This window comes from Myotis lucifugus, unplaced genomic scaffold, assembly GCF_000147115.1.
Source record: "Myotis lucifugus unplaced genomic scaffold, Myoluc2.0 scaffold_2255, whole genome shotgun sequence".
Lineage (NCBI taxonomy): Eukaryota > Metazoa > Chordata > Mammalia > Chiroptera > Vespertilionidae > Myotis > Myotis lucifugus.
The window spans coordinates 1-23,768 of NW_005873303.1; the positions used below are offsets into that span (position 1 = coordinate 1).

Consider the following 23,768-nt stretch of genomic DNA (forward strand, 5'->3'; position numbering starts at 1 on the left):
CGGGAGCTAGGGCCTGGTCAGCACCCCAGGGCTCCCATCCAAGCAGGGACTCGGCTTTCCCAACGGCCCAGGGACCAGGCCGCAGGCCGAGCGCATGAGCGCGGCCCCTGCGCCCCGGATCTGGGCAGGAGGGGCAGCCCGCCGCCTGGAGGACCGTGTCCGCGTCCTGGGGGCTGCGCGCGGCACCCCTTCTGTGAGCGGGAGGCCAGGAAAGGGGCTGCCTTCCCGGGGCTCCGGCCCTGAGGGCCCGCCCGCGGGAGCTGACAGAGCGGGTCCGGCCTGGGGGTCGCCGGCAGCCTCCCTTCTCCCCCGCGGACAGCAGAGACGGGGCGGCATGGGGGCTGCAGGTGCGGCTGCGGGACCCCGCCCCGGGAGGGAGAGAAGCGCTGGGAGGTGTGGGCTCTGTGTTTGAAGCGCGCTCCTTCCCGGGACCCTCGAGTCCAGCGCCTTGAGGGGCCTCAGACCTGGGGGGACCTGGGCTGAGCCCTGGGAAGGTGGCCCCGCGTCACGTCCTATAAACTCCTGAGGGAAGGGAAGGCCCCCACAAACGGTCAGAGTCAGGGGGGCCGCGTCCCAGAAGCCACCTGCGGGAGGAGCCCCCAGAGGAGTGCTCCCCCCCACTCCGCGCCCCGCGCACTGCTGCCCACGCGTCCTCTTCACACGGACACGGCCGCGTGGGCCCCGCGTGTTCCCATCAGGTCATCGCTGGGGCCGCGAGCCCCGGCACAGCAACCGCGCAGGCAGCCAGGACCTCGCAGGACCTCGGGGGTCTTCACAGCTGGTCCCCGCGGCTCCCCCTCCCCCTTCACCCTCCTTCCCACAGCCGCTTCCAGCCAACTCTTTATAAAATTTTTTAAAAAATATATTTCTATTGATTTCAGGAGGAAGGGAGAGGGAGAGAAACATCCATGATGGGAGAGAATCATTGATGGGCTGCCTCCTGCACGCCCCCCACTGGGGATATAGCCCGCAGCCCTGCAGGTGCCCTCACCGGGAATGGAACCCTGACCTCCTGGTTCATAGGTCAATGCTCAGCCACTGAGCCACACCAGGTCTGGCCCATGTTTATGTGCCAGAATGAATGACACAGACACTAGCATTGCTGAGATTTGGTGAATTGGCTCACACTTTCTCAAACATGAACGTGAGCTTCTCCCTTCAGGAAATATCACCTGGCAGGTGCCAACTGACAGTCCTGTTGTCTTGATAAAATGTCAGCTACCACGAGAAAACCAGAATGTGGGAACAGGTGTGTCCCACCACCTGAGCTAGACCGCTTCCCAGTGCTGACACGCTTGCCTAGGGGGCTCTGTGGGAACAGCAACACCTGTGAGCTTTGAGTGAGGGAGTGAGGGAGGCCCCCACTCCCTGAGGTATTTCTACACCGTCTGAAATACCTTTAATTAAGTATTTCTACAACCATCAGCACGGGAAGGTCTCTGGGACTTAGAGACTCAAGGCATCACTTTACATAACCTGCATGAGGACAAGAGCCACCCAGCAAGACAACCCTGGGGACTGTGACAGAACAGAACAGGAAATATTCAATATTCCCAAGCCAGCCTGGCTCAGTGGTTGAACATTGATCTATGAACCAGGAGGTCACAGTTCAACTTTTTGTCACAGCACATGCCCGGGTTGTGGGCTCCATCCCCAGTGTGGGACATGTAGGAGGCAGCTGATCAATGATTCTTTCTCATCATTCATGTTTCTATCTCTCTCTCCCTCTCTGAAATTAAAAAGATATATTTTAAAAGATCAAAAGGAGAAGAATATGGTCAATATGGTTTCAGGTTTCACTTTGCAAAGCCCTTTTCGAAAACTACCACTTGTGTGGTTGTAGTGACTGTCACGGGTGACCATCCACCCTTATCTGAAAAGGTGAGTAACAACACTGCTCCTGCCCATTTCTGTGAGGCCGTCTATTTCTTAATCTGCTGCAGCCACAATAACAGATAAAACTCAGAATCAAATATGAAAACCCAGCGTCTCCCAGGGAGACGTGCAAGGATGTAACAGGGGAACAGGTCCCCTCCTCTCACCTCCCTGTTCACTTGGGCAATTGGTGTTTGTCATAAAAACATGATTTCTGTTACCATCTCACAGGCAGTGAGCATGCGACTTGGATAATAACTGTTTCACCCTGTGTGACCCCGTGAGGGGTCACTATGATGACGTCACCACATCCACAAGGTTATCCGGGCGCCTGCCTGTGTGTGAGGCCACACAGAGATGGTGACACCAACATCTTGGAAAGTCCCTGAACAGCACAGCGCCTGGGCCAGGCCGCGGGGACAGTGTGACGGGCGCCCCGCGCAGGAGGAGGGTCAGGGCCGAGGCCCAGGGCCCAGGCCTGCGCTCAGGGCTCCGCAGGGGACAGAGTCTGTGGGTGCAGCTCCGTGTGGGGGACTCCCCAGCACCTGGGTTTCACTTCTCCTCTCCCAACCTGTGTCCGCGCCTCCTTCCTGGATACTCGTGACGCGAGGACACGACTCACTCCTATTGGCTGAGCGGTGTCCAGAGCAGCCAATCAGCGTCCCCGCGACTCCTGGATATAACTCCTCCGCGGAAGCGCCCGGACTCAGATGGTTCCCGCGACGCCGAGGATGCGGGTCCTGAGGCCCCCCACCCTCCTCCTGCTGCTCTCGGGGGCGCTGGTCCTGACCCCCAGCTGGGCGGGTGAGTGCGGGGGCGGAGGGGGCGGCGGTGCGGGGAGGAGCGAGGGGACCCGGCGGGGGCGCGGTGCCCGGAAGGCGCGTGTCCAGCCCCGGCCCTGCCCTCCGTCCGCCCCCCAGGCCCCCACTCCCAGAGGTATTTCTACACCAGCGTGTCCCGGCCCGGCCGCGGGGAGCCCCGCTTCCTCGCCGTCGGCTACATGGACGACACGCAGTTCCTGCGGTTCGACAGCGACGCGGCGAGTCCGAGGGCGGAGCCGCGGGCGCCGTGGATGCAGCAGCCGTGGGTGGAGCAGGTGTACCCGGGGTTTTGGGACCGGCAGACGCAGAAGTTCAAGGCCGCCGCACAGGCTTACCGAATGAACCTGCAGAACCTGCGCGGCTACTACAACCAGAGCGAGGACGGTGAGCCGCGCGCCGGGGCCGTCACCACCCCCCTCCCCACGGACGGGCCGGGGTCGCCCCGAGGGTCCGGGTCCGAGCGTCATCCCGAGGGGGCGGGACCCGCCCGGCCCCCACCCGGGAGGAGCACCCGGGACTTCGACCGGATTTCACTTTCAGTTTTAGATTCAGTCCCCGCGGGGCGGGGCTGACCGAGGGGCGGACGGGGCGGGGCTGACCGCGGGTCTGTGCTGACCGCCCGGCGGGGTCAGGGTCTCACACCTTCCAGAGGATGGTTGGCTGCGACCTGGGACCCGACAGGCGCCTCCTCCGCGGGTACGAGCAATACGCCTACGATGGCGCGGACTACATGGCCCTGAACGAGGACCTGACCTCCTGGACCGCAGCCGACATGGCAGCTCAGATCACCCGGCGCAAGTGGGAGGCGGAGGGTTGGGCAAAGCATATGAGGAGCTACCTGGAGGGCCTGTGTGTGGAGTCGCTGCTCATGGACCTGGACAAAGGGAAGGAGACCCTGCAGCGCGCAGGTACCAGGGGCCCTGGGGCCGCCCCCTCTCCCAGGGGCTGGGGCTCCTACAAGGAGACAGGACAGGGGGTCAGTGTCAGACACCCCTCCTTGGGTCAGGGAGGGAGCCCCCTGGATGTCCAGGTCAGGTACCAGAGGGCCCCCCCCTCCTCTCAGGGACAGTTAGGGGTGCAGGCTCTCCTGGGGTGCAGGGAGACCCCCTGAAATAGCCCATCAGCGGTACCCAAGGGCCCTGCAGGGGCTCTGGGACCCACGGGGACCTTCTCTCTCAGGCCTTGTGCACTGCCCACACCCACTGTGTCTGAGGCCTGACCTCAGCATTTCTGAGTCACGTGGCCTCCACTCAGGTCGGGACCACAAATCCCTTTTCTCCCCTCAGAGACCTGCCTCCTGCCCTGGGCTGCATCACTTTGATTCTAGAACTTTCTAAAGACTAGGAGGTCCTTCCAGGAGCCTCTGTGCAGGCTGGTGTGTGGGCTGTGTGCTCCCTCCCCCACCCAGGTGTGCTGTCCACGCTCAAGATGGTCACATGAGCGTTGCTGGAGTGTCCCATGGCAGATGCAAAGTTCCTGCAATTTCTCCCCTCCCCTCAGACCCTCCAAAGGCACACGTGACCCACCACCGCGTCTCTGAGCGTGAGGTCACCCTGAGGTGCTGGGCGCTGGGCTTCTACCCTGCGGACATCAGCCTGACCTGGCAGCGTGACGGGGAGGACCAGACCCAGGACATGGAGCTGGTGGAGACCAGGCCTGCGGGGGACGGGACCTTCCAGAAGTGGGCGGCCGTGGGGGTGCCCCCTGGAGAGGAGCAGAGATACACATGTCATGTGGAGCACGAGGGGCTGCCCGAGCCCCTGACCCTGAGATGGGGTGAGGAGGGGCCGTGGGCACAGAGCCTCTTCTCAGGGCAGCAGGGACCCTGGGGAACCTTAGTGGGGTCGGGGCTGAGGCCTGGGGTCAGGGCCCTCACCCTCCCTTCCCTTCTCCTCCCAGAGCCGCCTTCTCACACCGTCTTCATCATCATCATCATCGTGGGCATCGCCGGGGGTCCTGGTTATGCTGGGGAGCTGTGGCTGTAGCTGTGATGTGGGGGAGGAGGCGCTCAGGTGGGCAGGGGTGGGGTCTGAGTGTCTTGTCCCCCTGGGGGTTCAAGCCCAGGTAGACGTGTGTCCCGCCTCATTCATGGGAAGCACTATCCCCACAGTGTGATGGCCAGTGTGGGGCTCTCTGTGCTCACACTTACTCTTTACTGAGGCCCATGGAAAAATAGGGACCCACTTATCACCTGTTGATGCTGGTGGTGGGGACCCCGTTCCAGCAGCCCCATGTCAGAGGGCAGGTCCTTGCTGAGCACAGAACTCCAGGAGGGCGGTGGGTCCAGTACCCACACATGTATTTCCCTCAGGTTTCCTAATCTTGCCCTGGGTCTACAGGGTTCTGGAAACTTCTCTGGGGCCCAGGACTAGGGCTTCCTTTAGGACCTCATGGCCCTGCCTCCTCCCTGGTCTCTCAGGGGATGTTTTCTTCCCGCAGGTGGGAAAGGAGGGAGCTACGCTCAGGCTGCCAGTGAGTATGGGGGGGGTGACCCCTGAGACCCTGTGACAGTGCAGACGGGAGCCATGCCCCCCCCTCCTGCCCATAGTTCCTCCTAGTCTCCTGCCTTGGGGCTCTGACCTCATCCTGTTATGTGTCCCCCTCAGGCAGTGACAGTGCCCAGGGCTCTGATGTGTCTCTCTCGGCTTCTAGAGGTGAGACCCTGCCGTGGGGAGGAATGGGCAGAGGGGAGGACTGGGTGCTGGGGAGTGTGAGGGACACTGTGAGCATGAAGTGGACTCTGAGAATGTCACCAGTTACAGCCACTGACCTGAATCTGTTCATGATGCTTGTCCTCCACAGCGTGAGGCAGCTGCCTTGTGGGGACCAAGTGATGGAAGACGTGTTCACGCTTCCACTTCCTGACTCAAGAACCTCTGATTGGGGGGCTGGCCCAGCCCTGCTCCCCATGCTTTCCTGTCAGAAGAGGCGGGCCTGGGCCCTCCTCATCCCTGCCTTTACTCCTGGGGCTGTGAGCTGCAACTTCCTGCTCCATATTGAAATGAGACTGTGGATTGACCCGGATTTTTTGTTGTTGTTGTTGTTGTTTTTTAAAAAATATTTTTATTGACTTCAGAGAGGAAGGGAGAGGGAGAGAGAGATAGAAACATCAATGATGAGAGAGACTCATTGATCGGTTGCCTCCTGCCCGCCCCCACCGGGGATCAAGCCTGCAACCCAGGCACGTGCCCTGACTGGGAATCCAACCCAGGACCTCTTGGTCCATGGGGCAACACTCAACCCAGTGAGCCACCACAGCCGGGCTGACCTGGTTTTTTAATTCTTGCCATGACTGGTGACGGGTAATTAAAGGAGATCCTTCAATTAAGTATTTTCTCAGATGAAATAAATGGAAGCACCAAGGATTCTGCAGATTCCTGTGTATTCTGTGCTCTTTGCAGGGGGGATGGAGGGGCTGTGAGACCGGAGTGAGGTCGGTGCCTGTGCCCAGGTGGTGCTCAGTGCATCGTGGGCTTTGACGTGGCCACTCCTTGGCCGGGTCACCTCTCTGCTCCTCTGACCTTGTCCCTCAGTGGAACCCTTTCCCACTAGGACCTGTGGTCACAGGGACTCACATCCCCCAGGTCTTGTCACTTCTAATGCAGCGCATCTCCAGGACCCTCTTCATCCTAGGCTCAGGTCTGGGTCTGGCCCTCAGAACCTATCTTCTGGGTGTTGGTTGTTTCTTTGCTTTTGTGGATATGATGCCTGTAACTGTGTTTGTGTAGGAGTTTTGATTTAATTCTCTGGGTGTCCCCGTCTCACAGGATCAGGGCTCATTTTTGTCGCAGGCCCAGGGGTCCCTGCACACGGGACTGTGGTGTGGAGAGATGCATTTTCAGGCTCCTCCTGCTCTTGCCTCCTCCTAGGGCCTGGGCGTTCCAACCCTCTGATCAGCTTGGTCTTTCTGGGGACCAGCCCCCACCCTGAAGCCTCCACGCCTCTCAGCCAAGAGCCATCTCATCAGCGTCCCTGAGACTCTTGTCACTCAGGAGATGCCCAGGGTTGTAGGAGCTCAGTGCCAGGAGCCAGGGGCAAAGACCAGACACTTTCTCAGATCCATTCATAACAACAGTGTCCCAGTAATTGAAGATGCTGGCCCATGACCAGAGTCCCACTCACTCATGAACCATGTCCAGTGCATCTTCCTTTGAGGATGGTTACATGGCCCGTACAGTTAGGAAAATTGCCCAACAGTTTTAGTCAGAGGCGAAACTGAAATTCCGCCATAATGTGATATTGCTGCACCCCTCCCAGCATTGAGAATGACAAAGTCAGACAAAATCAATTGTTCACAAGAATGTGGACTCGTTCTCTCTCAGATATTCCTGGTGGGAAAGTAAGTTGTTTCAAATATGCTGACAAATGCATTGGCCGCACTCCCTGCACCTAGAGACTTGAGAGCAGGATGGGATGTCAGGGGAGAGTCAGAGGCTGAGCGTCACCAACAGTATGACAAGAGATCACACACAGGACGAGGGAGAGAGTGAAAGGCTCAGAAGGACAGATGAACCGAACGGCGAGACTCCTGTTGGCAAAAGTGTAGAGAAAAGAACCCCTACCCATGTTGGTGAGAATGTACTTGTTCTCCAGAAAGGGATTTTCAGCCCTTCCCTTCCTCAAACCACCCAACTTAAATGATGGCTCCCTTTCACTGGTTGGGCAATCCTACTGTACCCCCCAATGCATCCTACTGCGGTGCCCCACATGGGCTGTCACAGCCCGGAAAGTTAGTCAAGATGCCAGCTGTCCCACTTCCCCTATTGAATGAAATAATAAAAGGAGACGACTTAATGAGGTCACACGGATCTCACATATCTTGCAATTTAGGGGAAGTCACTCTGCCCCATGGGACACCTGTACATTCCTGAGCAGAGACCGATAAGATAAGGGAAGCAGTTCCATTGGAGGGTAAGGAAATCAGGATGAAGCAGTCGGTGTGGAAACACACAGATGGAAATGGAACCTGAGAGTTTCTTCTCAAGGGACACGGAGGGGTACCTGTTGGCAACTCTACCTGGACAGGAGTGAAGGGACCACGGGCCTCCAATCCAATTAGTGACTCCACACGGCCCCTTGATAGAAGGGAACGTTTTCCCGATGCATTGTGACCTTTTATTACTTCACAGAATGCGTTTCTTACTCTTGTGGACAGTGTAGGAGTTTTATAGAGAAAGTGGTTGACTCCATCAAGTCCCCAAACAAATATTGGCAAGAAACCGTAACTCCTTTTCCTGCATCCCGGCAGCGACCGGAATTCCTGCCCAACACAGTGTAGGGAGGGCAGGATGGAGGCAGGTCCTCAGGACGGTGGCTCATTTCTTCTCGAGTCTGAAGAGAGTCAATGCCCAGGCAGGCCGGGCAGTCGCAGGACAGACTGAGAAAGACGTACGTCCCCCAGATTACAACTGACTTCCCTGCCTTCCTTCTTCGCCCAAGATTGGTCTGTGACGTGCAGGGGGGTGTTTTTGTTTGTTACAGGCGTGAACAACGTCATGGTTTCAGCGTCCAGTTCCTTTATGTGGAGCCTGAGAAAATACCGAGGAGAACTCTATGAATCCTCCGCCCTCTAGTCTGGCTTCGTGGCCTCCGGGACCCTTGTCCCCATACGTCATTCTCCGGGCATTCTTGGGGGTCTTTGATGTGGACTCTGAGGGAAAAGGAGACTGCTTTCTAGAGGGAAAACTCTCATTCTGACAGTAGACAGAGTGGTCTCCATTGGATCACAAGGCAAGAATTCCATTGAAAGAAGAGAGAATACTAGCCACTCACACTGTGGAACTCAATCATCAATACTTCCCACCATGTAGCATTACATGTCACCACAAATGATACTGTCAATAATTTATTGACTACGACATGGAGGATCACAGTATTTTAATTAAAATATGATTACATGCATAGGGGAAATAGTCAATAAGATTGTTAATAACTATGGGTGCTGCCAGGTGGGGACCAGACTTTTCAGGGGGGTCCCTAGTTCAATTATACAAATGTCTAACCACTATGAAATACACCAGAAACCAATATAATCTTGAACTGGAATTGAATAATAAAAATAAAAACGATGTATGTTTACATGGTTAGGGAACGGAGGAGCTCCTACTCCAGCGCCATGATCATAGCATTTTGTTTTTGTGTGTGTGTTTTTTTATTCCACAGACAGCACCAAAATATATATTTGAAAAGTTAAGAAACACACAGCCCACCTGTCACACACACGTGTCCCCCAAAACCACACAATCCAGACCGAAGGAAAAACAAACCAAACTCGCTGCCCTCACACACAAGAAGTCTTTGAGTTAGGGTTTACAAGTTTATATAGTCTCTGTCATGAAAAAACAAAGGCCAGGTGAAAGGGCAACATGTACGCGGAGACGGGAGAATGAAGAAGGCGTGTCGTCTGCCCACAAGCTCTCAGAAAGCAGGACAATGACCAGTGCTTCCCGTAGACTCTGGGAGGCCGGGAGGTTCACTGGTGTCCGTAACAGGACAGTGCAGTGGCCAGGGAACCCTTCAGGAGCAGGACACCTCAAGCGCCAGGGGCCACTGCCACTACCTTCAGGATGTGCCACATGCGGTCGGCACCAGGCTTCCGAAGACAAGGTGTCATTCACTGTAAGCTTTCCAGCGCTCAAAAGGGCCATTATTCCTTTAAAAAAAAGGTGCTGGGCTCCCCAAAAGTAAAGGGGGGACAAGAGTCTCTACTGCAGCAAAAATCTCCCAGCCAAGCCGCACATTCCAGCGAGTCCGTGTGATGACACACAGGGTCCCCACACAGGTCTACTTGGGCTCGTCGATGACGCCTTTGCTGAGATCTGTCATTTTGGGGTACTTTACTTCTCATTCTGAGCCCAAAGGAGCAATTTCAGTAACTTGGCCCGTTTGGGTGTTAACTCCCGGTTCTCATAATCCAGGACAGCCTGGTTCACTTCGCTCCACACCTTCTGCCTCTGCATCATATTCAGAAGATCTCCAAAGGGCGAGTCCTCGGGATTATCGAAGGCCAGCAGGGCCAGCGTGCGCTCCATCTCTGTCAGGCACTCCCTGCTCTCCTCCCCCTGCCCCGCCAGCTGCATCTGCGCGAACTCCAGCTCCGCCTGGGTCTCCTGCTGGCAGATCAGCTCCATCAGGTGCTGTTGCTGCAGGTGGAAGTAAAGGTAGCGGTTGGTGTCCAGCAGTTCTGGGTGGAGGCTGTTGATCAAGGCGATTGCCTCCTGAATCTGCCCCTTTAGGATCATCTCACGGATTTTGATCCGCTCATCAAGGGTTTCTAGATCCACACTAGGCTCAATCCCGGACTCCATTCGAAACTTCTCTGCAGCTTCCTTAAAGCCCCCTGCGACTAGGTAGTTCATGATGAGGCGATTCATGTCTGCTCGCTGCACGTGTAAGTTGTTGAGCTTTTCCATCCACTCATCTTTTGTGATTTCATCAGGATTTTCTGTATAGCTCATTCTGCTTTATTTCGTGTGGATCCCGCCTCCCGCACTGCACAGTCTCCGCAGCCGCTCTGGGGGCCTGGCGGCGAGGAGCAGGGGGAAGCGCAGGCAGGGGCTGCAACAGAGGCGGCGGGCGATCATAGCAGTTTGATTCAATTTCTTTAAAGTGAAGAGGGGAGTTGGGAGGCACATTCATTTCCTTGTGCCCTCTCTGTATGTAAACGTCCCAATGAGCAGGTAAGTACTCACAATCTATAAAACTTGAATCAAGGTTCATTTCTCTCATTCATTGTTTAAAAGTTAAATTTATAGGAGTAACATTCTATATAATAAAAACCCAGCGACTGAACGGTGGAATGACCAGAACAACCAGTTGACCAGTCGCTATGACGAACAATGACCAGGAGCTGCCCCCTGGTGGTCAGTGTGCTGCATAGTGGGAGCGCCACTCGGCTGATGGGTCCACAGCTGCTGGGCTGACCAGGATGAGTGGCGCTCCCATAGCGGTCTTATCTCCAAAGGCCACTCCTCCCTCCGCCCCCACTCCCACCCCAGTGCATGAATCACGTGCACTGGGCCTCTAGTTGGTTAATATGATCATATGGGTTTCAAGTGTACATTTCTATGACCCATGATGTGTATGTTGCCTTATGTGCCCACCACCTATAGTCAGATCATCTTCACCGCTTTTACCCTTTACAATCCCCACCCCCTTCTCTCTGGTAACCAAAACCCTATTGCTCAACATCACTGATCATGAAGACAATGCAAATAAAGTAAAAACCACAACAAGACATCACCTCACACCTGTCAGAATGGGTATCATCAATAAATACCCAAACAACAAGTGCTGGCAAGGATGTGGAGAAAAGGCAACCCTTGTGCACTGTTGATGGGAGTACATTGGTGTAGCCACCATGGAACACAGTTTGGAAGGTCCTTGAAACATTAAAAATAGTAACTACCATATGACCAGCCAGTCTACTTTTGAGTATATACTTGAAAGAAATTAAATTATATCTTGAAGAGCTATCTACACCCTCATGTTCATTGCAGCATTATTTACAAGTAGAGGCCTGGTGTACGAAATTCGTGCACTTGGGGGGAGGGGGTTCTTCAGCCCTGCGCCCTTTCACAGTCTGGAAGCACTTGGGGGATATCTGACTAATGGCTTAGGCCTGCTCCCCCTGGGCCTAAGCCAGCAGTCCGACAGCCTTAGCACTGCTGTGGAGGTGGGAGAGGGTACTACCACCGCCACTGTGCTTGCCAGCTGTGAGCCTGACTTCTGACTTAGAGGCACTCCCCCTGTGGGAGCGCACTGACCACAGGAGGGCAGCCCCTGCATTGAGCGTCTGCCCCCTGGTGGCCAGTGCCTGTCATTGAGACCAGCAGTTCTGCTGTTTGGTTGATTTGCATATTAGCTTTTTATTATATAGGATGGCCAAGACATGGAAACAGCCTAAGTAATGAGGACTATAGTAGACTCAACAGTATGTATTGTAGATTTGAAATTTGCTAAGAGAAACCCTCACACTTTGAATCAGCATGGATGGACCTGGAGAGTATTATGCTAAATGAAACAAGCCAGGCAGAGAAACACAAATCCCATATGATGTCACTTATGTAAATGAACTGAATAAACTGATAAAATACAAACAAAGGTATGGATACATGGAACAGACTGACAGATCTCAGAGGGGAAGGAAGATGAGGAAGAAGGTGAAGAGATTAGCCAAAGGATATATACACATCATAGCCCATGGTCATAGACAACAGTGTGGTGATGGCCAGAGGGAATGGGGGCTGGAGGCTGGAAGGAGGTGGGTAAAGATAGGGAAAAGGGGGACATCTGTAATAGTGTCAATAATAATAATGAAGTAAAACAAATTGCTAAGAGTAGATCATTAAAGCTCTCACAGCCACACCAGTGGTGACTAAGTGATGGGATGGATATGTTAACGACTCACATCGTGGTCATCAATTCACAATATATTCATATATCAAGTCATTACACCATGTTCCATGTCCATGACACCCCGATAAATCTGGAGGGGAAATAATATGGAACCAACACAAACCAAAGGAAAAAACAAGGCAAGTAGGAAGAGCATCCGAGACGCTGTCAGAGTGTGTAGACCTGTGAACACAATGTCCATGATAACTTGACCCGGGATCCCCTGCAGCCCCCTCAGCGCCGCCCTCAATTCCTACCTAGACCCCGACCCTGACTCAGGCTCATTGCTGCCAGGGCCACCCCGGCAGGCCATGGCGGATCGCGTCAGGGCCACGGATGGAGGGACTGGTCGGCCCCAGGAGAGACAGTCCGGCGGCCGGGAGCCTGGAAAGGAGGCTGCATATCTCCCAGCAGCTCTGTGGTTCTGAGTCCTGGATTGGTCCTTCCTGCCGCCTCCTTCGGGAAGGCTTTGTGGGTCGGCCCTGCACACTGGGCGGGCATTGTGTCCCCAGAGGGGGGCGGGTTCTGGGAGCCGCATGCGCTGTGCTGTCTCCATGGACACACAGGAGATGGGGCCTGCGCTGAGCGATGGGGAGTCCCAGAGAGGCGGTCAGGTGACTCAGAGCAGGAGCCTCTCCATGTGGAGGGGGTAGGGGGTTCTCTCACGTACAGAGTCATCACCTCATCAAGTCGCCACTTGCCTGGGAGCTGCCCTGCTCTCAGTCCCAGCTGGAGGCCTGGTGGAGGGGACTCAGCTTGAGAAATCCAGCAAAGGTGGGCTGGGCCCTCCCCATCACTCTCCTTACTCCCTGGTGCTCTGACCTACAAGATCTCTCTCCCGTATTGAAATGAGACTCTGATGTGACTTTGTTCATTGCTTGCCATGGAGCGTTGATGGGTTCATTAAAGGAAAAGATCCTAAAGTTTGAGAGGAAATGAATGGAAGTGCTGAGAACTTTGCAGGTCCCGTGTGTTAGCAGTGCTGAGCCTGTGCCAGGGGGACGGGAGGGGTTGTGAGGACTTAGCATGTCCAGGGCCTGTGCCTGGTCAGTGCTCAATGCATCGTGAGCTTTGATGTGGTCACTCCCTGGCCGGGTCACCTCTCTGCTCCTCTGACCTTGTCCCTCAGTGGAGCCCTGTCCCACCAGGACCTGTGGTCACAGGGACTCACATCCCCCAGGCCTTGTCACGTGTCCTAATGCAGCGCATCTCCTGGACCCTGGACAGCGAGGCCTTCCTGGGGCAGGTCAGTCTGGGCTCAGGCCTGGGTCCCCCCCTCCGCCCGCATCTCCTGGGTGTTTGTGGTTTGTTTGCTTTGGTAGATATTATGCCTGTTCCTGTTTTCATGGGTGAATTTTGGTCTCATTTTCTGGGAGTCCCCCCGTGTGACAGCACAGGGTCAATGTTCCCCGTCATTGTCCCACAGGCCCAGGGCTCCCTGCACCCGGGACCCCGCAGTGTGAAGAGATGGGTGTTCAGGCTCCTCCTGCTCTTGCCTCCTTCTGGGGCCCTGTTTTCCCCTGTCAGCCCCTCCCTGCTGCTCCTGAGGGGTCCTGGAACTCCTGGGTTCTTGAAATTACAGTTGAGATGAGAAATATGTAGACATCATCAATAATGATCCTTATTTGGTAATCATTTCATCTATACCATTTATCATATAAAATCCACAACAATCCATGTGAAACAAATGCTGCCCTGGGAGATGTTCAAGTCAATTCCTAATCTAAGGAGGTTAATAAAGTACATGAAATTATTGAGGGAATACGTTTCCCTTTGAGCAGTGCAGCTGTTGAAAGAAGTCTCTCTCTCTCTCTCTCTCTCTCTCTCTCTCTCTCTCTCTCTCTTTAAAAGGAATATTGAAGATGTTATGTAAATTTGATCTCAGTGTGGGTATGAGCAATACCCGCCTTCCATTGGCCCATGTCTGATGTTGGACTTGGGTAGCATCCCTCCTGGGTGAGTGGAGAGTTTATTTTCTAGAGGAAGATAAACACATGGGAGAATGAAGAGCTGTTTTACCCATTTTCTGTGTGTTTATTCCATTCCTATTTCTGTGAGATTCTGTCGTGTTACAGAGAAAATCAGGCAGGAACTGGGTTTTCAGTGAGTTGCTTCTTACACCTGCATGTTTTTTACACGGCTGACCCTCTAATTTGGCGGATGGGATGGATAAACCTGTTAGACAGTGTGGACAATGCCAGCTATAGAGGTGCCACTTGGGTTTCTAGTTCATCACTGAAATGTAGACACGGGGTTCTGCTCACACTCAGGGTTTATTTTTTTAAAATATATTTTATTGATTTTTTACAGAGAGGAAGGGAGAGAGAGAGAGAGAGAGTCAGAAACATCGATGAGAGAGAAACATCGACTGGCTGCCTCCTGCACATCTCCCACTGGGGATGTGCCCGCAGCCCAGGTACATGCCCTTGACCGGAATTGAACCTGGGACTTTTCAGTCCGCAGGCCGACGCTCTATCCACTGAGCCAAACCGGTTCCGGCAACACTCGGGGTTTAACATGAGCTTTGCCATCTTGGGGTCCATCCCCGCTGCCATGGTCACTGTCACCCTGGCCCAAGCCCGTGTCTCCACAGTGCGTCTCCTGCAGTCACCCCCTGGCCTGCGGCACCTTCTCCCCTGCAAGGCCTCCCCATGCGATCCCCTGAGACCAGAGGCCCCCACTGCACCCTGACGCCGGCGGCCCCGTTATCACTGCCACCTGCTGCCTCCATTTCTGCTCTCTGTGTCCCCGCCTCAGGGGACGCTCACGTGGCTGAGGCAGACCTGCCATGTCCTGCTTCCTGCGTCCTCTCTCTGTGTCCCTGGCTGCTGATTTGAAGGGTCGTGGAGCCCCTGGGTTCCTGGGCTGCTGGGCGTGACTATTGACGATCTCACCTGTGGATGGCAGTTGCTGTGATATTCACAGTGACGCTGCTCAGGGCTCCTCCGCGGGAGGCCCGTGTGGCACAGGGAGCCCGCAGGGAATCCGGAAGGGAGAGAAGCACTGGGAGGTGCGGGCTCTGCGTGGGAAGCGCGCTCCTTCCCGGGTCCCTCGGGTCCAGGGCCGGGAGCGGGGCTCGGGCCTGGGGGGACCTGGGCTGAGCCCTGGGAAGGTGGCCCCGCGTCACGTCCTATAAACTCCTGAGGGAAGGGAAGGCCCCCACAGACCGGAGCCTCCTTTGATGGGGACCCCGCGTCAGAGTCAGGGGGGCCGCGTCTCACATGCCACCTGAGGGAGGAGCCCCCAGGGGAGTACTTCCGCCCCCCCACTGCGCCCCACAAGCATGGTTGCTCACGCGTCCTCTTCACACGGACACGGCCGCGTGGGCCCCGCGTATTCCCATCAGGTCATCGCTGGAGCCACCGGGCCCGGGCACAGTGACCGCGCAGGCGGCCAGGACCTCGCAGGACCTTGGGGGCCTTCCCAGGTGGTCCCGCGACTCTCCCCTCTCCCTTCACCCTCCTTCCCACAGCTGCTCCCAGCAAACTGTTTTAAAAAAAATTTTTTTAAATATATTTCTATTGATTTCAGGAGGAAGGGAGAGGGAGAGAAACATCCATGATGGGAGAGAATCATTGATGGGCTGCCTCCTGCACGCCCCCCAATGGGGATATGAAGCCCTGCAGGTGCCCACACCGGGAATGGAACCCTGGCCTCCTGGTTCATAGGTCAATGCTCAGCCACTGAGCCACACCAGGTCTGGCCCATGTTTATGTGCCAGAATGAATGACACAGACACTAGCATTGCTGAGATTTGGTGAATTGGCTCACACTTTCTCATTAATGAACATGAGCTTCTCCCTTCAGGAAATATCACCTGGCAGGTGCCAACTGAGAGTCCTGTTGTCTCGATAAAACGTCAGCTCCCAAGAGAAAACCAGAATGTGGGAACAGCTGTGTCCCACCGCGTGAGCTAGACCGCTTCCCAGTCCTGACACGCTTTCCTAGGGGGCTCTGTGGGAACAGCAACACCTGAGAGCTTTGATGATGTGATTCAATGCATCAGCACGGGAAGGTCTCTGGGACTTAGAGATACAAGGCATCACTTTACATAACCTGCATGAGGACAAGAGCCACCCAGCAAGACAGCCCTGGGGACTGTGACAGAACAGAACAGGAAATATTCAATATTCCCAAGCCAGCCTGGCTCAGTGGTTGAACACTGATCTATGAAACAGGTCACAGTTCAACTTTTTGTCAGAGCACATGCCTGGGTTGTGGGCTCCATCCCCAGTGTGGGCATGTAGGAGGCAGCTGATCAGTGATTCTTTCTCATCGTAAATATTTCTATCTCTCTCTCCCTCTGTGAAATTAAAAAATATATATTTTTAAAAATCAAAAACTAGAAGAATATAGTCAATATGGTTTCAGGTTTCACTTTGCAAAGCCCTTTTCGAAAACTACCACTTGTGTGGTTGTAGTGACTGTCACAGGTGACCATCCACCCTTATCTGAAAAGGTGAGTAACAACACTGCTCCGGCCCATTTCTGTGAGGCCGTCTATTTCTTAATCTGCTGCAGCCACAATAACAGATAAAACTCAGAATCCAATATGAAAATCCAGCGTCTTCCAGGGAGACGTGCAAGGATGTAACAGGGGAGCAGGTCCCCTCCTCTCACCTCCCTGTTCACTTGGGAAACTGGTGTTTTTCATAAAAACATGACTTCTGTTACCATCTCACAGGCAGTGAGCATGCGACATGGATAATAACTGTTTCACCCTGTGTGACTCCGCGAGTGGTCACTATGATGACGTCACCACACACACAAGTTTATCTGGGCGCCTGCCTGTGTGTGAGGCCTCACAGAGATGGTGACACCAAAACCTTGGAAAGTCCCTGAACAGCACAGCGCCTGGGCCAGGCCTCGGGGACAGTGTGACGGGCGCCCCGCGCAGGAGGAGGGTCAGGGCCGAGGCCCAGGGCCCAGGCCTGCGCTCAGGTCTCCGCAGGGGACAGAGTCTGGGGGTGCAGCTCCGTGTGGGGGACTCCCCAGCGCCTGGGTTTCACTTCTCCTCTCCCAACCTGCGTCTGCGCCTCCTTCCTGGAGACTCGTGACGCATCCACACTTCTAACTCCCATTGGCTGAGCGGTTTCTTGAGCAGCCAATCAGCGTCCCCGCGGCTCCTGGTTATAAATCCTCCGCGGAAGCGCCTGGACTCACACTGTCCCCCCGACGCCGAGGATGCGGGTCCTGAGGCCCCCCACCCTCCTCCTGCTGCTCTCGGGGGCGCTGGTCCTGACCCCCAGCTGGGCCGGTGAGTGCGGGGTCGGAGGGGGCGGCGATTCGGGGAGGAGCGAGGGGACCCGGCGGGGGCGCGGGGCCGGGAAGGCGCGTGTCCAGCCCCGGCCCTGCCCTCCGTCCGCCCCCCAGGCCCCCACTCCCTGGGGTATTTCCACACCAGCGTGTCCCGGCCCCGGCCGCGGGGAGCCCCGGTACCTCGCCGTCGGCTACGTGGACGACACGCAGTTCGTGCGGGTCGACAGCGACGCGGCGAGTCCGAGGGCGGAGCCGCGGGCGCCGTGGATACAGCAGCCGTGGGTGGATCAGGGTACCCGGGTTATTTGGACCGGGAGATGAAGATCGTACAGGGAACCGCACAGATTTTCCGAGTGAGCCTGCAGAACACCCTCCGCTACTACAATCAGAGCGAGGACGGTGAGCCGCGCGCCGGGGCCGTCACGACCCCCCTCTCTAAGGACGGGCCTGGGTCGCCCCGAGGGTCCGGGTCCGAGTGTCACCCCGAGGGGGCGGGACCCACCCGGCCAACACGGGGAGGAGCCCGCGGGGACTTTGACTCAATTTCACTTTCAGTTTTAGATTCAGTCCCCGCGGGGCGGGCGGGGCTGGACTGACCGCGGGGCGGGGTCAGGGTCTCACACCCTCCAGTGGATGTATGGCTGCGACCTGGGACCCGACGGGCGCCTCCTCCGCGGGTACGAGCAGTGGGCCTACGACGGCGCCGACTACATCGCCCTGAACGAGGACCTGACCTCCTGGACCGCGACCGACATGGCGGCTCAGATCACCCTGCGCAAGTGGGAGGCTGCCGGTGTGGCAGAGCGTGCGAGGAGCTACCTGGAGGGCAGGTGTGTGGAGTCACTGCTCATGGACCTGGACAAAGGGAAGGAGACCCTGCAGCGCACAGGTACCAGGGGCCCTGGGGCCGCCCCCTCTCCCCGGGGCTGGGGCTCCTACAAGGAGACAGGACAGGGTGTCAGTGTCAGACACCCCTCCTTGGGTCAGGGAGGGAGCCCAATGGATTTCCAGGTCAGGTACCAGAGGGACCCCCCTCTCAGGGACAGTTAGGGGTGCAGGATCTCCTGGGGTGCAGGGAGACCCCCTGAAATAGCCCATCAGCGGTACCCATGGGCCCTGCAGGGGCTCTGGGACCCACGGGGACCTTCTCTCTCAGGCCTTGTGCACTGCCCACACCCACTGTGTCTGAGGCCTGACCCCAGCTTTTCTGAGTCACGTGGCCTCCACTCAGGTCGGGACCACAAATCCCTTTTCTCCCCTCAGAGACCTGCCTCCTGCCCTGGGCTGCATCACTTTGATTCTAGAACTTTCTAAAGACTAGGAGGTCCTTCCAGGAGCCTCTGTGCAGGCTGGTGTGTGGGCTGTGTGCTCCCTCCCCCACCCAGGTGTGCTGTCCATGCTCAAGATGGTCACATGAGTGCTGCTGGAGTGTCCCATGGCAGATGCAAAGTTCCTGCAATTTCTCCCCTCCCCTCAGACCCTCCAAAGGCACACGTGTCCCACCACCGCGTCTCTGAGCGTGAGGTCACCCTGAGGTGCTGGGCGCTGGGCTTCTACCCTGCGGACATCAGCCTGACCTGGCAGCGTGACGGGGAGGACCAGACCCAGGACATGGAGCTGGTGGAGACCAGGCCTGCAGGGGACGGGACCTTCCAGAAGTGGGCGGCCGTGGGGGTGCCCCCTGGACAGGAGCAGAGATACACATGTCATGTGGAGCACGAGGGGCTGCCCGAGCCCCTGGTCCTGAGATGGGGTGAGGAGGGGCCGTGGGCACAGAGCCTCTTCTCAGGGCAGCAGGGACCCTGGGGGACTTCAGTGGGGTCGGGGCTGAGGCCTGGGGTCAGGGCCCTCACCCTCCCTTCCCTTCTCCTCCCAGAGCCGCCTTCTCACACCTTCATCATCATCATCATGGGCATCGCCGGGGTCCTGGTTCTGCTGGGAGCTGTGGCTGCAGCTGTGATGTGGGGGATGAGACGCTAAGGTGGGAATGGGTGGGGTCTGAGTGTCTTGTCCCCCTGGGGGTTCAAGCCCAGGTAGACGTGTGTCCCACCTCATTCATGGGAAGCACTATCCCCATTGTGTGATGGCCAGTGTGGGGCTCTCTGTGCTCACACTTACTCTTTAGTGAGGCCCGTGGGAGCTGATGGTGGGGACCCCGTTCGCAGCAGCCCCAGGTCAGAGGGCAGGTCCCTGCTGTGTCCAGACCTCCAGGAGGGCAGTGGGTCCAGTCCCCACACATGCATTTCCCTCAGGTTTCCCGATCCTGCCCTGGGTCTACAGGGTTCTGGAAACTTCTCTGGGGCCCAGGACTAGGGCTTCCTTTAGGACCTCATGGCCCTGCCTCCTCCCTGGTCTCTCACAGGATGTTTTCTTCCAGCAGGTGGGGAAGGAGGGAGCTACGTTCAGGCTGCCAGTGAGTATGGGGGGGTGACCCCTGAGACCCTGTGACAGTGGAGATGGGAGCCATGCCCCCCCCCCATAGTTCCTCCTAGTCTCCTGCCCTGGGGATCAGACCCCGTTCTGTTGTGTGTCCCCCAGGCAGTGACAGTGCCCAGGACTCTGATGTGTCTCTCTCAGCTGTGAGATCCTGCCGTGGGGAGGGGTGGGCAGAAGGAAGGACAGGGTACCTGGGAGTCAGAGGGACACTGTGAGCATGAAGTGGACTCTGAGAATGTCACCAGTTACAGCCACTGACCTGAATCTGTTCATGATGCTTGTCCTCCACAGCGTGAGGCAGCTGCCTTGTGGGGACCGAGTGATGGAAGATGTGTTCACGCTTCCACTTCCTGACTCAAGAACCTCTGATTGGGGGGCTGGCCCAGCCCTGCTCCCCACACTTTCCTGTCAGCAGAGGCGTGGCTGGACCCTCCCCATCCCTGCCTTTACTCCCTGGGGCTGTGAGCTGCAACTTCCTGCTCCATATTGAAATGAGACTGTGGATTGACCTGGGTTTTTTTTGTGGTTTTTTTAAAAATATTTTTATTGATTTCAGAGAGGAAGGGAGAGGGAGAGGGAGATAGAAACATCAATGATGAGAGAGACTCATTGATCTGTTGCAGCCTGCACGCCCCCACCGGGGATCAAGCCTGCAACCCAGGCACCTGCCCTGACTGGGTATTGAACCCAGGACCTCTTGGGGGATGGGGCGAGGCTCAACCCACTGAGCCAGCACAGCCGGGCTGAACTGGTTCTTTAATTCTTGTCGTGACTGGTTACGGGTAATTAAAGGAGATCCTTTATTTAAGTATTTTCCCAGAGGAAATAAATGGAAGCACCAAGGATTCTGCAGATTCCTGTGTATTCTGTGCTCGGGATTATCGAAGGCCAGCAGGGCCAGCGTGCGCTCCATCTCTGTCAGGCACTCCCTGCTCTCCTCCCCCTGCTCCGCCAGCTGTGTCTGCAGGAACTCCAGCGCCGCCTCGGTCTCCCGGTCACCCGCTGGCAGATCAGCTCCATCAGGTGCTGTTGCTGCAGGTGGAAGTAAAGGTAGCGGTTGGTGTCCAGCAGTTCTGGGTGGAGGCTGTTGATCAAGGCGATTGCCTCCTGAATCTGCCCCTTTAGGATCATCTCACGGATTTTGATCCGCTCATCAAGGGTTTCTAGATCCACACTAGGCTCAATCCCGGACTCCATTCGAAACTTCTCTGCAGCTTCCTTAAAGCCGTCTGTGATTAGGTAGTTCGTGATGAGACGATTCATGTCTGCTCGCTGCACGTGTAAGTTGTTGAGCTTTTCCATCCACTCATCTTTTGTGATTTCATCAGGTTTTTCTGTATAGCTCACTCTGCTTTATTTCGTGTGGATCCCGCCTCCCACGCTGCGCAGTCTCCGCGGACACTCTGGGGGCCTGGCGGCGAGGAGCAGGGGGAAGCCGAGGCAGGAGCTGCGACAGAGGCGGCGGGCGATCATAGCAGTTTGATTCAATTTCTTTAAAGTGAAGAGGGGAGTTGGGAGGCACATTCATTTCCTTGTGCCCTCTCTTTATGTAAACGTCCCAATGAGCAGGTAAGTACTGACAATCTATAAAACTTGAATCAAGGTTCATTTCTTTCATTCATTGTTTAAAAGTTAAATTTATTGGAGTGACATTCTATATAATAAAAACCCAGCGACTGAACAGCGGAATGACCATGACAACCAGTTGACCAGTCGCTATGATGCACAATGACCAGGAGCTGCCCCCTGGTGGTCAGTGTGCTACACAGTGGAAGCGCCGCTCGGCTGATGGGTCCACAGCTGCTGGGCTGACCAGGACGAGTGGCGCTCCCATAGCCGTCTTATCTTCAAAGGCCGCTCCCCCCTTTGCATGAATCCCGTGCACTGGGCCTCTAGTTGGTTAATATGATCATATGGGTTTCAAGTGTACATTTCTATGACCCATGATGTGTATGTTGCATTGTGTGCCCACCACCCAAAGTCAGATCATCTTCACCACTTTTACCCTTTACAATCCCCACCCCCTTCCCTCTGGTAACCAAAACCCTATTGCTCAACATCACTGATCTTGAAGACAATGCAAATAAAGTAAAAACCACAACAAGACATCACCTCACACCTGTCAGAATGAGTATCATCAATAAATACCCAAACAACAAGTGCTGGCAAGGATGTGGAGAAAAGGCAACCCTTGTGCGCTGTTGATGGGAGTACGCTGGTGTAGCCACTATGGAATACAGTTTGGAAGTTCCTTGAAACATTAAAAATAGAACTACCATATGACCCAGCAAGTCCACTTTTGAGTATATACTTGAAAGAAATTAAATTATATCTTGAAGAGCTAACTACACCCTCATGTTCATTGCAGCATTTTTTACAAGTAGAGGCCTGGTGTATGAAATTCGTGCACTTGCTGGGGGGGGGGGTCCCTCAGCCCTGCGCCCTTTCACAGTCTGGGAGCCCTTGGGGGATATCTGACTAATGGCTTAGCCCGATCCCCCTGGGCCTAAGCCAGCAGTCCGACATCCTTAGCGCTGCTGTGGAGGTGGGAGAGGGCACTACCACTGCCTCTGTGCTTGCCAACTGTGAGCCCGACTTCTGGCTTAGCGGAGCTTCCCCTGTGGGAGCGCACTGACCACCAGAGGGCAGCCCCTGCATTGAGCGCCTGCCCCCTGGTGGCCAGTGCCTGTCATAGCGACCAGTAGTTCTGCTGTTTGGTTGATTTGCATGTTAGCTTTATATTATATAGGATGGCCAAGACATGGAAACAGCCTAAGTAATGAGGACTATAGTAGACTCAACAATACGTATTGCAGACTTGAAATTTGCTAAGAGAAACCCTCACCCTTTGAATCACCATGGATGGACCTGGAGAGTATTATGCTAAATGAAATAAGCCAGGCAGAGAAACACAAATCCCATATGATGTCACTTTATGTAAATGAACTGAATAAACTGATAAAATACAAACAGAGTATGGATACATGGAGCTGACTGACAGATCTCAGAGGGGAAGGAAGAGGGGGAACTGGAGAAAGAAGGTGAAGAGATTGGCCAAAGGATATACACATCATAGCCCATGGTCATAGCCAACAGTGTGGTGATGGCCAGAGGGGATGGGGGCTGGAGGCTGGAAGGAGGTGGGTGACGGTAGGGAAAATGGGGACATCTGTAATCGTGTCAATAATAATAATGAAGTAAAAAAAATTGCTAAGAGTAGATCTTAAAAGTTCTCACAGCCACATCAGTGGTGACTCAGTGATGGGATGGATATGTTAACGACTCATATCGTGGTCATCAATTCACAATATACTCATATATCAAGTCATTACACCATGTTCCATGTCCATGACACCCCGATACATCTGGAGGGGAAATAATATGGAACCAACACAAACTGAAGGAAAAAACAAGGCAAGTAGGAAGAGCATTCGAGATGCTGTCAGAGTGTGTAGACGTGTGGACACAATGTCCATGATACTTTGACCCGGGAGCCTCTGCAGTCCCCTCAGCCCCGCCCTCAATTCCTACCTAGACCCCGACCCTGACTCAGGCTCATCACTGCAATGGCGGATCACATCAGGGCCACCGGTGGAGGGACTGGCTAATCCCAGGAGGGACAGTCGGGCAGCCAGGAGCCTGGAAAGGAGGCTGCCTATCTCCCAGCAGCTCTGTGGGTCTGAGTCCTGGATTCGTCCTTCCTGCCACCTCCTCTGGTAAGGCTTCGTGGGTCTGTCCTGCACCCAGGGCGGGCATTGTGTCCCCAGAGGGGGGCGGGTTCTGGGAGCTGCATGCGCTGTGCTGTCTCCATGGACACACAGGAGACCGGGCCTGCGCTGAGCGATGGGGAGTCCCAGAGAGGCGGTCAGGTGACTCACAGCAGGAGCCTCTCCATGTGGAGGGGGAAGGGGTTCCTCTCACAAACAGAGTCATCTCCTCCCCAAGTCGCCACTTGCCTGGGAGCTGCCCTGATCTCAGTCT

The 23,768-nt window shown here is 55.6% G+C and overlaps 1 protein-coding gene and 3 pseudogenes across 2 annotated transcripts; 2 read left to right on the forward strand and 2 right to left on the reverse strand.

The window, feature by feature from the left end:
* Positions 1-2,557: 2,557 nt before the first annotated feature.
* Positions 2,558-5,714, forward strand: LOC102439001 (annotated as a pseudogene).
* A 3,818-nt stretch (positions 5,715-9,532) lies between these two features.
* Positions 9,533-10,180, reverse strand: LOC102438712 (annotated as a pseudogene).
* Positions 10,181-17,235: 7,055 nt separating this feature from the next.
* On the forward strand, positions 17,236-20,296 carry LOC111823006 (saoe class I histocompatibility antigen, A alpha chain-like). Of its 2 annotated transcripts, XM_023748995.1 has the most exons (7): positions 17,236-17,349; positions 17,436-17,750; positions 17,965-18,240; positions 18,829-19,104; positions 19,228-19,332; positions 19,732-19,764; positions 20,079-20,296. In XM_023748995.1, the coding sequence occupies exons 1-5, from the start codon at positions 17,277-17,279 to the stop codon at positions 19,329-19,331; spliced, it is 1,044 nt and encodes a 347-aa protein (XP_023604763.1). In that variant the 5' UTR covers positions 17,236-17,276; the 3' UTR covers position 19,332; positions 19,732-19,764; positions 20,079-20,296. The 2 variants fall into 2 exon arrangements, with proteins under 2 accessions (XP_023604763.1, XP_023604764.1); XM_023748996.1 differs by lacking the exon at positions 19,732-19,764.
* LOC102439319 lies at positions 19,754-21,135 on the reverse strand (annotated as a pseudogene).
* Between the last annotated feature and the right edge of the window lie 2,633 nt (positions 21,136-23,768).